The following is a 15,408-nucleotide window of genomic DNA, read 5'->3' as shown; positions in this document are numbered from 1 at the left end:
GTGAGCTGAGGGATAATGGTGCCGCAGACACTGCCAGGGAGTGAGGGAGAGACAGATATGCAGCTCCAGGGCGGGAATATTTGCAGAAAATGGCGCCCTGGGGCTGGGGGAGGGGCTTCAAGTCCAAGCTCTATCCCCCTGCTGGCAAAACCACCAGGTACTGCAGGCTCTAATAAAACGGTTTATAGAGAAAACCTGACCTGTCCCATGCCCTGGTTATCTAGTGTGATCGCCTGTACTGCCACAGTGTCCACCGCCAGCGCGCGCGGCCCGCCTCCCACTGACTGCACCGGATCGCGATAAAGACCGGGTCCCGCAAGCGGGACCCACTTACCACATCCCAAAGCGCGGCCACGCGATCCCGGAGAGCCTCAGCCGTGTGTTACTGACTTGGAAGAAAACCGGAGCCTCCTGCTGTACGTACCCGGCAACCAGGGCACAGGAGTGTACAGCGCCGCTGGGGGAGAGATGGAGCTGCAGCAGGCAATGTCTACTGACATCCAGCACAATCTGTGCCTCTGCTGCAGCCCTTGTAGTTTTCTTTTTTCCTCAGAAAAAGCTTTTTCTAGAGCTGCTGTGAGCAGCTCTTCCTGTTACGTGCTTGCACTGCAAGCACCAACTACAAACTGAGCTCCTGTGCATGGAGGCGGGGTGATATAGGAGGCGGCGCTATGCATCTTGGGAAGAAGGTCAAAGCTTTTGAGCCTGTTGGTGCTTCAGATAAAGATCCTACACTACACCCCATGTCTATCCTTGTGGAGCCCAGTGTACCTGCAGCAGAAAATGAGGATTCTGATGGTGAGGTGATTTGTTTAAGTCAGGCACCCAGGGAGACACCTGTTGTCCGTGGGATGAATATGGCCATTGACATGCCTGGTCAAATTACAAAAAAAATCACCTCTTTGGTGTGGAATTATTTTAACAGAAATGCGGACAACAGGTGTCAAGCCGTGTTGCCTTTGTCAAGCTGTAATAAGCAGGGGTAAGGACGTTAACCACCTAGGAACATCCTCCCTTATACATCACCTGGAGTGCATTCATCAGAAGTCATTGACAAGTTCAAAAACTTTGAGTGACAGCGGAAGCAGTCCACTGACAACTAAATCCCTTCCTCCGGTACCCAAGCTCCTGCAAACCACAGCAACAACTCCCTCAGTGTCAATTTCCTTAACCAGGATTCACGGGTGGTCAATCTGTTGAAATCAGAGCACTACATTTTGGCCACCGTGCTCGATCCTAGGTTTAAAGCCTACATTGTATCTCTCTTTCCGGCAGAAACCCCGAATCCAAAACACACCCGAATCCGACAAAAAAAATTCAGAAAGGTTTGGCCAAAACGCGTCCGAATCCAAAACACGGCCCCGGAACCAAATCCAAAACCAAAACACAAAACCCGAAAAATTTCCGGTGCACATCTCTAATTAGAAATACATCAAATTTTGAAAAAATTACTTTCATATTGTGTTGGTAGTTTAGATATTTGAAATCTACATTTCTCTATAGTTCTTTTAAATATAGGGACTTATCCCCTTTTACAGTAAAGCTTTTTAATATGAGGCTCTCCCTCCCTTCTTGCATTTGCAGCTCTTATCCCTCTAATGAGTGCTGCAGAGTTGAGAACTCACAATACCTGTGATACCTCTCTCTCCAGGGTCTTCTCAGTCTCCTCGGCATTGAGTGGGCAAAGTGGTAACTGCCAGGCCCCCTTTTTCTCCTGCTTTACCCTCCCAGATACCCAGACCTGCACTAACTAAAATGGACATTTCATCCCACAGTCACATACCATATAATTCTTGATGCAGCTCAGCATGACAACCCACAAGATACAAACAGGACAACATTCTCAGTATCCTTAGAAAACAGATTGTTAAGCACTATGGAAATGAATATACCATATGGCACATTTTTATCCGTCCCCCTGTAGAGACATAAAAGGCAAATTGTCTGATAGGAAGACACTACTAATCTTGTGGTTCATAATGTACCTCAGCTGTCAAATGAGATATTGTTACTCAATTAATTTGGGCAGTGGGTTGTGGGTTTGAGTGCCACCATGGTCCTTTGTGGAGTTTGTATGTCCTCCCCATACTTGAGTGTGTTTCCTCCCGGTGCTCCGATTTCCTCACACACCCCAAAAAAAATATTGGTTAGTTAATTGGCTCCCACCCAAAATGAATTCTAGTGTGCGTTAGAGATGAGCGGGTTCGGTTCCTCGGAATCCGAACCCGCCCGAACTTCATGTTTTTTTTCACGGGTCCGAGCGACTCGGATCTTCCCGCCTTGCTCGGTTAACCCGAGCGCACCCGAACGTCATCATGACGCTGTCGGATTCTCGCGAGACTCGGATTCTATATAAGGAGCCGCGCGTCGCCGCCATTTTCACACGTGCATTGAGATTGATAGGGAGAGGACGTGGCTGGCGTCCTCTCCATTTAGATTAGAAGAGAGAGAGTGAGATTGATTTGAGACAGAGACACTTGATTTACTGGAGCTTAGGAGTACTGTAGAGAGTGCAGAGATTAGTAGTGACTGACCACAGTGACCACCAGACAGTGCAGTTTTATTTAATATAATCCGTTCTCTGCCTGAAAAAAACGATACACAGTGACTCAGTCACATACCATATCTGTGTGCACTGCTCAGCCCAGTGTGCTGCATCATCTATGTATATATCTGACTGTGCTCACACAGCTTATAATTGTGGGGGAGACTGGGGAGCAGTGCCAGTTATAGGTTATAGCAGGAGCCAGGAGTACATATTATTAAAATTAAACAGTGCACACTTTTGCTGCAGGAGTGCCACTGCCAGTGTGACTGACCAGTGACCTGACCACACTGACCACAAGTATAGTTAGTAGTATACTATATTGTGATTGCCTGAAAAAGTTAAACACTCGTCGTGTGACTTGTGTGGTGTTTTTTTTTTATTCTATAAAAAACTCATTCTGCTGACAGACAGTGTCCAGCAGGTCCGTCATTATATAATATATACCTGTCCGGCTGCAGTAGTGATATATATATATTTTTTATAGCATTATTTATCATCCAGTCGCAGCAGACACAGTACGGTAGTTCACGGCTGTAGCTACCTCTGTGTCGGCACTCGGCAGTCCATCCATAATTGTATACCACCTACCCGTGGTTTTTTTTTCTTTCTTCTTTATACATACATACTACATCTCTTTATCAACCAGTCTATATTAGCAGCAGACACAGTACAGTACGGTAGTCCACGGCTGTAGCTACCTCTGTGTCGGCACTCGGCAGTCCGTCCATAATTGTATACCACCTACCCGTGGTTTTTTTTTCTTTCTTCTTTATACATACATACTACATCTCTTTATCAACCAGTCTATATTAGCAGCAGACACAGTACAGTAGTCCACGGCTGTAGCTACCTCTGTGTCGGCACTCGGCAGTCCATCCATAATTGTATACCACCTACCCGTGGTTTTTTTTTCTTTCTTCTTTATACATACATACTACATCTCTTTATCAACCAGTCTATATTAGCAGCAGACACAGTACAGTACGGTAGTCCACGGCTGTAGCTACCTCTGTGTCGGCACTCGGCAGTCCGTCCATAATTGTATACCACCTACCCGTGGTTTTTTTTTCTTTCTTCTTTATACATACATACTACATCTCTTTATCAACCAGTCTATATTAGCAGCAGACACAGTACAGTAGTCCACGGCTGTAGCTACCTCTGTGTCGGCACTCGGCAGTCCATCCATAATTGTATACCACCTACCCGTGGTTTTTTTTTTTCTTTCTTCTTTATACATACTACATCTCATTATCAACCAGTCTATATTAGCAGCAGACACAGTACGGTAGTCCACAGCTGTAGCTACCTCTGTGTCGGCACTCGGCAGTCCGTCCATAATTGTATACCACCTACCCGTGGTTTTTTTTTCTTTCTTCTTTATACATACTACATCTCATTATCAACCAGTCTATATTAGCAGCAGACACAGTACGGTAGTCCACGGCTGTAGCTACCGCTGTGTCGGCACTCGGCAGTCCATCCATAATTGTATACCACCTACCCGTGGTTTTTTTTTCTTTCTTCTTTATACATACTACATCTCATTATCATCCAGTCTATATTAGCAGCAGACACAGTACAGTACGGTAGTCCACGGCTGTAGCTACCTCTGTGTCGGCACTCGGCAGTCCGTCCATAATTGTATACCACCTACCCGTGGTTTTTTTTTTTCTTTCTTCTTTATACATACTACATCTCATTATCAACCAGTCTATATTAGCAGCAGACACAGTACGGTAGTCCACGGCTGTAGCTACCTCTGTGTCGGCACTCGGCAGTCCATCCATAATTGTATACCACCTACCCGTGGTTTTTTTTCTTTCTTCTTTATACATACATACTACATCTCTTTATCAACCAGTCTATATTAGCAGCAGACACAGTACAGTAGTCCACGGCTGTAGCTACCTCTGTGTCGGCACTCGGCAGTGTATCCATAATTGTATACCACCTACCCGTGTTTTTTTTTTCTTTCTTCTTTATACATACATACTACATCTCATTATCATCCAGTCTATATTAGCAGCAGACACAGTACAGTACAATAGTCCACGGCTGTAGCTACCTCTGTGTCGGCACTCGGCAGTCCATCCATAATTGTATACTAGTATCCATCCATCTCCATTGTTTACCTGAGGTGCCTTTTAGTTGTGCCTATTAAAATATGGAGAACAAAAATGTTGAGGTTCCTAAATTAGGGAAAGATCAAGATCCACTTCCACCTCGTGCTGAAGCTGCTGCCACTAGTCATGGCCGAGACGATGAAATGCCAGCAACGTCGTCTGCCAAGGCCGATGCCCAATGTCATAGTACAGAGCATGTCAAATCCAAAACACCAAATATCAGTAAAAAAAGGACTCCAAAACCTAAAATAAAATTGTCGGAGGAGAAGCGTAAACTTGCCAATATGCCATTTACCACACGGAGTGGCAAGGAACGGCTGAGGCCCTGGCCTATGTTCATGGCTAGTGGTTCAGCTTCACATGAGGATGGAAGCACTCAGCCTCTCGCTAGAAAACTGAAAAGACTCAAGCTGGCAAAAGCACTGCAAAGAACTGTGCGTTCTTCGAAATCCCAAATCCACAAGGAGAGTCCAATTGTGTCGGTTGCGATGCCTGACCTTCCCAACACTGGACGTGAAGAGCATGCGCCTTCCACCATTTGCACGCCCCCTGCAAGTGCTGGAAGGAGCACCCGCAGTCCAGTTCCTGATAGTCAGATTGAAGATGTCAGTGTTGAAGTACACCAGGATGAGGAGGATATGGGTGTTGCTGGCGCTGGGGAGGAAATTGACCAGGAGGCTTCTGATGGTGAGGTGGTTTGTTTAAGTCAGGCACCCGGGGAGACACCTGTTGTCCGTGGGAGGAATATGGCCGTTGACATGCCTGGTGAAAATACCAAAAAAATCAGCTCTTCGGTGTGGAAGTATTTCACCAGAAATGCGGACAACATTTGTCAAGCCGTGTGTTCCCTTTGTCAAGCTGTAATAAGTAGGGGTAAGGACGTTAACCACCTCGGAACATCCTCCCTTATACGTCACCTGCAGCGCATTCATAATAAGTCAGTGACAAGTTCAAAAACTTTGGGCGACAGCGGAAGCAGTCCACTGACCAGTAAATCCCTTCCTCTTGTAACCAAGCTCACGCAAACCACCCCACCAACTCCCTCAGTGTCAATTTCCTCCTTCCCCAGGAATGCCAATAGTCCTGCAGGCCATGTCACTGGCAATTCTGACGAGTCCTCTCCTGCCTGGGATTCCTCCGATGCATCCTTGCGTGTAACGCCTACTGCTGCTGGCGCTGCTGTTGTTGCTGCTGGGAGTCGATGGTCATCCCAGAGGGGAAGTCGTAAGCCCACTTGTACTACTTCCAGTAAGCAATTGACTGTCCAACAGTCCTTTGCGAGGAAGATGAAATATCACAGCAGTCATCCTGCTGCAAAGCGGATAACTGAGGCCTTGACAACTATGTTGGTGTTAGACGTGTGTCCGGTATCCGCCGTTAGTTCACAGGGAACTAGACAATTTATTGAGGCAGTGTGCCCCCGTTACCAAATACCATCTAGGTTCCACTTCTGTAGGCAGGCGATACCGAGAATGTACACGGACGTCAGAAAAAGACTCACCAGTGTCCTAAAAAATGCAGTTGTACCCAATGTCCACTTAACCACGGACATGTGGACAAGTGGAGCAGGGCAGGGTCAGGACTATATGACTGTGACAGCCCACTGGGTAGATGTATGGACTCCCGCCGCAAGAACAGCAGCGGCGGCACCAGTAGCAGCATCTCGCAAACGCCAACTCTTTCCTAGGCAGGCTACGCTTTGTATCACCGCTTTCCAGAATACGCACACAGCTAAAAATCTCTTACGGCAACTGAGGAAGATCATCGCAGAATGGCTTACCCCAATTGGACTCTCCTGTGGATTTGTGGCATCGGACAACGCCAGCAATATTGTGTGTGCATTAAATATGGGCAAATTCCAGGCACGTCCCATGTTTTGCACATACCTTGAATTTGGTGGTGCAGAATTTTTTAAAAAACGACAGGGGCGTGCAAGAGATGCTGTCGGTGGCCAGAAGAATTACGGGACACTTTCGGCGTACAGGCACCACGTACAGAAGACTGGAGCACCACCAAAAACTACTGAACCTGCCCTGCCATCATCTGAAGCAAGAAGTGGTAACGAGGTGGAATTCAACCCTCTATATGCTTCAGAGGATGGAGGAGCAGCAAAAGGCCATTCAAGCCTATACAATTGAGCACGATATAGGAGGTGGAATGCACCTGTCTCAAGTGCAGTGGAGAATGATTTCAACGTTGTGCAAGGTTCTGATGCCCTTTGAACTTGCCACACGTGAAGTCAGTTCAGACACTGCGAGCCTGAGTCAGGTCATTCCCCTCATCAGGCTTTTGCAGAATAAGCTGGAGACATTGAAGGAGGAGCTAACACGGAGCGATTCCGCTAGGCATGTGGGACTTGTGGATGGAGCCCTTAATTCGCTTAACAAGGATTCACGGGTGGTCAATCTGTTGAAATCAGAGCACTACATTTTGGCCACCGTGCTCGATCCTAGATTTAAAACCTACCTTGGATCTCTCTTTCCGGCAGACACAAGTCTGCTGGGGTTGAAAGACCTGCTGGTGAGAAAATTGTCAAGTCAAGCGGAACGCGACCTGTCAACATCTCCTCCTTCACATTCTCCCGCAACTGGGGGTGCGAGGAAAAGGCTCAGAATTCCGAGCCCACCCGCTGGCGGTGATGCAGGGCAGTCTGGAGCGACTGCTGATGCTGACATCTGGTCCGGACTGAAGGACCTGACAACGATTACGGACATGTCGTCTACTGTCACTGCATATGATTCTCTCAACATTGAAAGAATGGTGGAGGATTATATGAGTGACCGCATCCAAGTAGGCACGTCACACAGTCTGTACTTATACTGGCAGGAAAAAGAGGCAATTTGGAGGCCCTTGCACAAACTGGCTTTATTCTACCTAAGTTGCCCTCCCACAAGTGTGTACTCCGAAAGAGTGTTTAGTGCCGCCGCTCACCTTGTCAGCAATCGGCGTACGAGGTTACATCCAGAAAATGTGGAGAAGATGATGTTCATTAAAATGAATTATAATCAATTCCTCCGCGGAGACATTGACCATCAGCAATTGCCTCCACAAAGTACACAGGGAGCTGAGATGGTGGATTCCAGTGGGGACGAATTGATAATCTGTGAGGAGGGGGATGTACACGGTGATATATCGGAGGATGATGATGAGGTGGACATCTTGCCTCTGTAGAGCCAGTTTGTGCAAGGAGAGATTAATTGCTTCTTTTTGGGGGGGGGTCCAAACCAACCCGTCATATCAGTCACAGTCGTGTGGCAGACCCTGTCACTGAAATGATGGGTTGGTTAAAGTGTGCATGTCCTGTTTATACAACATAAGGGTGGGTGGGAGGGCCCAAGGACAATTCCATCTTGCACCTCTTTTTTCTTTTATTTTTCTTTGCGTCATGTGCTGTTTGGGGAGGGTTTTTTGGAAGGGCCATCCTGCGTGACACTGCAGTGCCACTCCTAGATGGGCCCGGTGTTTGTGTCGGCCACTAGGGTCGCTTATCTTACTCACACAGTCAGCTACCTCATTGCGCCTCTTTTTTTCTTTGCGTCATGTGCTGTTTGGGGAGGGTTTTTTGGAAGGGCCATCCTGCGTGACACTGCAGTGCCACTCCTAGATGGGCCCGGTGTTTGTGTCGGCCACTAGGGTCGCTTATCTTACTCACACAGTCAGCTACCTCATTGCGCCTCTTTTTTTCTTTGCGTCATGTGCTGTTTGGGGAGGTTTTTTTGGAAGGGCCATCCTGCGTGACACTGCAGTGCCACTCCTAGATGGGCCCGGTGTTTGTGTCGGCCACTAGGGTCGCTTATCTTACTCACACAGTCAGCTACCTCATTGCGCCTCTTTTTTTCTTTGCGTCATGTGCTGTTTGGGGAGGGTTTTTTGGAAGGGACATCCTGCGTGACACTGCAGTGCCACTCCTAGATGGGCCCGGTGTTTGTGTCGGCCACTAGGGTCGCTTATCTTACTCACACAGTCAGCTACCTCATTGCGCCTCTTTTTTTCTTTGCGTCATGTGCTGTTTGGGGAGGGTTTTTTGGAAGGGACATCCTGCGTGACACTGCAGTGCCACTCCTAGATGGGCCCGGTGTTTGTGTCGGCCACTAGGGTCGCTTATCTTACTCACACAGCTACCTCATTGCGCCTCTTTTTTTCTTTGCGTCATGTGCTGTTTGGGGAGGGTTTTTTGGAAGGGACATCCTGCGTGACACTGCAGTGCCACTCCTAGATGGGCCCGGTGTTTGTGTCGGCCACTAGGGTCGCTTATCTTACTCACACAGCGACCTCGGTGCAAATTTTAGGACTAAAAATAATATTGTGAGGTGTGAGGTATTCAGAATAGACTGAAAATGAGTGTAAATTATGGTTTTTGAGGTTAATAATACTTTGGGATCAAAATGACCCCCAAATTCTATGATTTAAGCTGTTTTTTAGGGTTTTTTGAAAAAAACACCCGAATCCAAAACACACCCGAATCCGACAAAAAAAATTCGGTGAGGTTTTGCCAAAACGCGGTCGAACCCAAAACACGGCCGCGGAACCGAACCCAAAACCAAAACACAAAACCCGAAAAATTTCCGGCGCTCATCTCTAGTGTGCGTGCGTGCGTGCGTGTGTTTGTGTGTGTGTGTTTGTGTGTGTGTTTGTACATGGGCAGATGAGATTGGATAAGTGCTTCTTATCTTCTGTCACATTTTATGTTTCTATATTTCTTTAAAATACTGATACTGTAGTTATGTAATTTTAGCAGGTAAGGTAAATCAAACTTGTTATTGTATAATGTATTTAATTATATTCTCATCATTTCTCTATTCACTATGACAGTATCCAAAAATTATATTCTTCCTGAATCAGATCTATAACACAGAATGAAATAAATAGGTTCTATTCATTTCTGAGTAGGCAATCCGCCAATATGTGGGAAATGCCTCCTGATGCTGTTATGGTCACATCACAACGGGAGGCAATCACGAGACCGCCTGACAACATCCCAGCTAAGACAATGCCGACGCCAGAATCCCAATAGGTGGTGAAATGCCGCCGCCAGAATACCAGTGTAACAGGCTTTTTCCCTAAATAATAAAACCTGTGGCGAGCGTAGCGAGTCCGTGCACGCAGCATGGCGAGAGCAGTAATCCCGCAGGGGGCCATCTAGCGCTCTCTCCGCTGGCAGTATAATGGCGGCCAGGATGCCGGTGTCACTATCTTGACAGCCGGTATACAGGCCGTCCATAACGTGTATGTATTCCCTCACAACATGGCCCTCATTCCGAGTTGTTCGCTCAGTAAAAATCTTCGCATCGCAGCGATTTTCCGCTTAATGCGCATGCGCAATGTCCGCACTTCGACTGCGCCAAGTAAATTTGCTATGCACTTAGTAATTTTACTCACGGCTTTTTCATCGTTCTGGCGATCGTAATGTGATTGACAGGAAATGGGTGTTACTGGGCGGAAACAGGCCGTTTTATGGGCGTGTGGGAAAAAACGCTACAGTTTCCGGAAAAAACGCAGGAGTGGCCGGAGAAACGGAGGAGTGTCTGGGCGAACGCTGGGCGTGTTTGTGACGTCAAACCAGGGACGACAAGCACTGAAATGATCGCAGATGCCGAGTAAGTCTGAAGCTACTCAGAAACTGCTACGAGGTGTGTAATCGCAATATTGCGATTACTTCGTTCGCAATTTTAAGATGCTAAGATTCACTCCCAGTAGGCGGCGGCTTAGCGTGAGCAACTCTGCTAAAATCGCCTTGCGAGCGAACAACTCGGAATGACCTCCCATATTCACATTTTCTTGGTGTAACTAGTACTGTTTGATAAATGGCACAAACATAAGAAAATATACTGAATAAGTTATTGCAGATGGTAATAATAAACCACAGTAAATGTGAAATAACAAGTTCAGCAACAGGCTACATTGTGTATACAGATAAAGATATAATTGCATTATTTCAAAGTAGCAAACTGCATAATTAAAGATAATACCATGAGGATAACGATAATTAGCATTATAAAATAAGTAGACGTCACAGAAATCTAGATAAATGAGCAGAGAATTCCATTTAGGAACTAAAATTAAAAATACAAAATCCCCAGACAGGGTGTAAGGAAGAGACTCATGTGCATGTGCGGCTCTGGAACAGCTACTGCATTTAATCTCAGGAAACATTTCCCCGATGACTTCCGCACTCCCACATCAGCCACTTACATTTCACAATGCAAATATATTAGGGATGGGTTTGAAATGTCGGCAGTCAGGATGTCGGCAGTCAGAGAGCCGGGATTAGGATTCCATTCAGGATGCCGGCACCGGTACTTTGGCTACTGGGATCTCCACTATCGGGTTCCTGATTGGATCCTACGTCTTCTTTAACTTCCATATGTAACTCAGACACTGCCCTGACCCTGAAATCCATCCACGTGCCATCAGATCACCACTGAACACAAATTACCCCACATAGAGGCTACATTTCCATTAGGAAGGTTTAGGCAGCTGCATAAGGGCACTGGTACATGAAGGGGCAGCCTGCTGAGGCTGCCTCTTTCCCTTTCCTTCCCTTCCCTCTGGCACAGCCAATTATGCAAACTCTGCCCCACAGGCTGTACAACAATGAAGAGCTGAATGAGCAGCAAGAGCCAGGCAAGTAATGGAACCTTTACTGGGTTCTTGGTGTATGATTGAGGTTAATAAGTGCTGTGAGAAGGGTAGATAATGAGTTCTCAGGGTGAATGGATTAGTAGGTGCTGGGTAGCGGGAGGATAGGGGGTGCTGACAGTGTGGACAAATGTGTAAATGGGTGCTGTGAGGGTGAGTTGATAAATGATTGAACATATTAAAAATGAATCTGCCCCTATTGTCATAGACCAAGTGTGGTTTTCTGTAAATGAACTGAAGGAGTGTATTGGGGAATTAGGGCAGTAATGTAAATATTTGCCTAGGGTGCCTAGAACCCTCACACCAGCCCAAATGCTGATCATAATTGTACATGCCACTATATGCTTCCACTAACCCAAAAGTGCCACAAATGCTCTAAGATCCACATACACTACTTATATTGTATGAGGATAAGCAATAAAGAAATCTGATGTTCTGATCTTGTTCAGTCTTATTCTCTGCTTTATAATTGATTTTAGCTGGATTTTAAGCAGAGAATTAGTCTGAGCAATAAAGGAATAAAGCTGAAGGGCGTTGAGTGTTCCATATAGAGGTATCCAATGGCAACCTGTTCTCCACCACTTTCATATAATATGCACCTGAAAGATTAAAGGGGTGTTTGATTGAAAGTATAGAATAATGCCCAATCTCTACCAATTTTGAGGAACCCTTCAAAAAAAAAAAAAAAAAAAATGCCTCCCTAAATTATACCTTCCCACCCATGAATCTCCATGTACTGTAAAACTATATCTTATTTCTCATGTGGTGGCATGGCTAGTCTTAGATCCCAATGAACCTTATTGTGTTTGTATATTTCAGTGAACAATGTCAGGACAAACACATGACATTGAAGACGGCAATAACAAAGATCATGAAATGTGACATTGGCAATGAGAATCTCACAGACCCGGAGGTGTTCCCACCAGCAGACTGTGTCATCAGTGCATTGATGTTGGATTACATCAGCAAAGACCAAGATGATTATTTAAGTAATTTCAGAAAATTTGTGAAGCTACTAAAACCTGAAGGAACCCTTTTATTGTTTGGGCTTTTAAATACAACTTATATGATGATTGGGCAGGACAAGGTACATATGTTCAGATATGATGAGAAATTTGCAAGAAAAGTTCTCACTGATGAAGGGTTTGTTATTGACCACTGTGCAGTCCACAAAAGAACAGCAGTGAGTGACCTTTCTGACTATGAGGCTGTTATATTTATCACCGCTCATAGAGAGTAATAAGGGCCTGGTCCTGAGTCACATGCTGTTGAGCATCAGTTGCACTTGCGTGTATTATTTATACTGCGCATGTGTCTATATCACACTGTGTATATATCCTAATTGTGTTTGTATAGAGATGAAGTAGCTTTGACACACACGTAGAAGTGTATTAAAAATGTTTTAGGTGTTCCCAGGTGTGGTTTCAGAGAGTATATGTGCCCATGTTCAGGTTTTGTGTGGGCCCCCTCCTCTCTGGTGGTGCGGTAGACTCTGGCTTTGTGCCATAGTTTACTCTGGATGCACAGGTCTCCGGGAACATGGCGCCTGTGCCTTCCCCCCCCCCCCCACTTATTACAGACACTGAAATTGGATATTGAAAGCATGCTATCCGGCTGGAATTGATGGACATCCAGGCCCACATCCTGGCCCTGCTGGACAATGTCAATGATTTGTTAAATTTAAAAATATATACATTTTACATTATTATTGTTTGAAAATGTTATCCTTCATTTAAAAAAGTAAACTTATGAATTTACCTATTATGTGGTGTATTTTTTATGCATAATCATATCTAGCTTTATCTGTCTATTTTCTATGTCACCTATCCGCTGTTTCTATATGTGCCTATTTTTCTATTTTCACCATTTCTTTTATGTGTGTATTACATACCTTTTCTCCGACAGGGTCCACAGCTTATCCACAGGATAACAATGGGATATGATGGAGCGACAGCGGATTGGCACCAAACGACCAAAAGCTTTCAGGCCTCCCTGGATGCAACGGGCCCATCCATATATCCCCGCCCACTGGTTCAGGCAAATAAGTTTTTTGTTTGGTGCGGCAGGAGCTGGACCATGATCAGAGGGCTGCTGGATTGTTAGCAGCCCCAAGCTTTCTTGTTTTATTTTTATAGTCTTACTGTTTTTGAGTGATCTTTCTTAACAGTGTCTTATATGCATATTGGAAAGAGTCGCTCCAACAACTCTCCACCGGGTCGTGACAAACACTTACCCACGAGTACAGTGCTGTTTTGGCGGGAGTCTGTGTCAGATATACTAGCAGGTCCATCAGACATTACCAGGCTGTTGCTGGAGCACATGGAGAAGGAAAGGAATCGCTTCCTTGGGGATCATAAGACACCAGGATCATAAGGCCTTGGGGATCATAAGGCACCAGGAATAGCATGAGGCCGCAATCCCTAGGGTTGATGTCAGCAGTGGGGAGTCAGATGCTCTCCTTGTCGCCCCTCCTCCCGGTTCATGACCAGTTTCCACCGAGTCTCTTGCCATGAAACTGTTTCCTCGCTTCCGTCTCAGACGCTGCCATGAGGGGACTCGGTCGCAGCATAGGCTGCTACGTCTGTGTTCATTAACCGCTACCGCGAGGAGACCCGGTCGCAGCATAGGTGTCTGTGTGACCGGTGCGTCTGTGTTCACTGAGTGTCGATGTTCACTGAGCGTCTGTGTTCACTGAGCATCTGTGTTCGCTATAGGTTTCCGGAGCGGCAGTGTACACTAGTAGCGTCTGGATCCACTCAGCGTTCGCTAACGTATTGATTGATCCTGGAAGTGAGGTGAGTCTCCCTGTATCCCACTCTACTGAGTATGGGCTATACAGCACTACATTTCTGACAAAGAGGAAGGGGGGTGCAAATCCCCACCCCTAAATTCCCTTCCGCACACTGAAAATTACCTGTAACCATCCCTGAACCTATCTGGTAATAAAATTCAGAGAATTAGTTACAAATGTTTGCAAACACATGTTTAGCTGCTGGTAACTTCACGGCATCTCTGATACAGCAGTCCTAACCTACATAATAGCAGTGCCCACATAGGGCCATGTAATTTGTCACAGTAGGACTCATGATAAAGACTATTACTAAAACACTTCCAGACAGAGAGCTAACTTACCCGGGAGCCACCCCCAGGATCTCCCATTGGCACTACAAGGAACAGCATGTCTTCCAAATGCTGCTCCCATTCAATGCCTCTTGCACACAAGCAGACAAACAATTTGGAAGCTGCTCAATCATACCTGGAGATAATTATATATCAGGTGCTGGAAGGGGGAGGGGTCACAGACAAACAACAGACAAAGAGTAAGGGGGGTGCAAATCCCCCCTTCCTCTTTGTCTGTGACCCCTTCCAGGCACCTGATATATAATTATCTCCAGGTATGATTGAGCAGCTTCCAAATTGTTTGTCAGCACTACATTTCTATCTACTTGTTCAGTATGAATAGTTAAGTTAAGTGCCTATTGCATATGAGTCTGTGTACATTTACTGTGGGTTTTTTCGCAATGCGTCTGAATATGTTAGATCTGTGTAAAACAGAATTCAGTAATATGTACTCCTACATACTTTAAAATGTGTTTGTAGTTGATAATGTGCTCAAATGACTAATATATAATATGTGACTGACTGCTAGTGTGATGTGTTTGTCAGTTGTTTCTTCTGATTCTCAATGCCGTTGCATGGGTAGGGTCAGATTGATATCACTTTAGAAGGTTAAAGTGATTACAGTCACAAATTGTGTAGTACACTGTGAAAGTGCTGATTATTTATCATGTCTAAGAGCGGCAAAAGTGATGAAGGTACACTTACAGTAACACCAACACTCATATCATGTTTGTCTTGTAAAACTGTATTATCCTCTCAGGATCTAGTTCAGGATGGTTTGTGCAAATTGTTTTGCTTTTCAGCAAAATACAAGACAGATCCCGGTACAACGTGAGGTACAGATGGACCCAACTTGGGCTATGTTTGCACAGACCTTGTCCAGTATAGCTGAACGGGTAATTCCTACAGCTTCTTTACCAGGAATGGGGTACACTATTAACCCATACATGCAGCTCCCTACCTACAGTATGTCAT

At 45.7% G+C, this 15,408-nt stretch overlaps 1 protein-coding gene across 1 annotated transcript in view; it reads left to right on the top strand.

Moving 5' to 3' along the window:
- Nucleotides 1-12,791, top strand: part of LOC134965650 (nicotinamide N-methyltransferase-like) — a 73,753-nt gene extending 60,962 nt beyond the window's left edge. Inside the window, exon 3 of the mRNA XM_063941983.1 lies at nucleotides 12,133-12,791. Coding sequence (XP_063798053.1) covers nucleotides 12,133-12,553 — 421 coding nt within the window. The 3' untranslated portion in view covers nucleotides 12,554-12,791. The remainder of the gene's footprint in view (nucleotides 1-12,132) is intronic.
- The last annotated feature ends 2,617 nt before the right edge of the window (nucleotides 12,792-15,408 follow it).

Source organism: Pseudophryne corroboree, chromosome 10, assembly GCF_028390025.1.
Source record: "Pseudophryne corroboree isolate aPseCor3 chromosome 10, aPseCor3.hap2, whole genome shotgun sequence".
NCBI classification, from domain to species: Eukaryota; Metazoa; Chordata; class Amphibia; order Anura; family Myobatrachidae; genus Pseudophryne; species Pseudophryne corroboree.
Note: the sequence above shows the minus strand (reverse complement) of the source record. Positions and strands in the feature narration are given on the sequence as shown.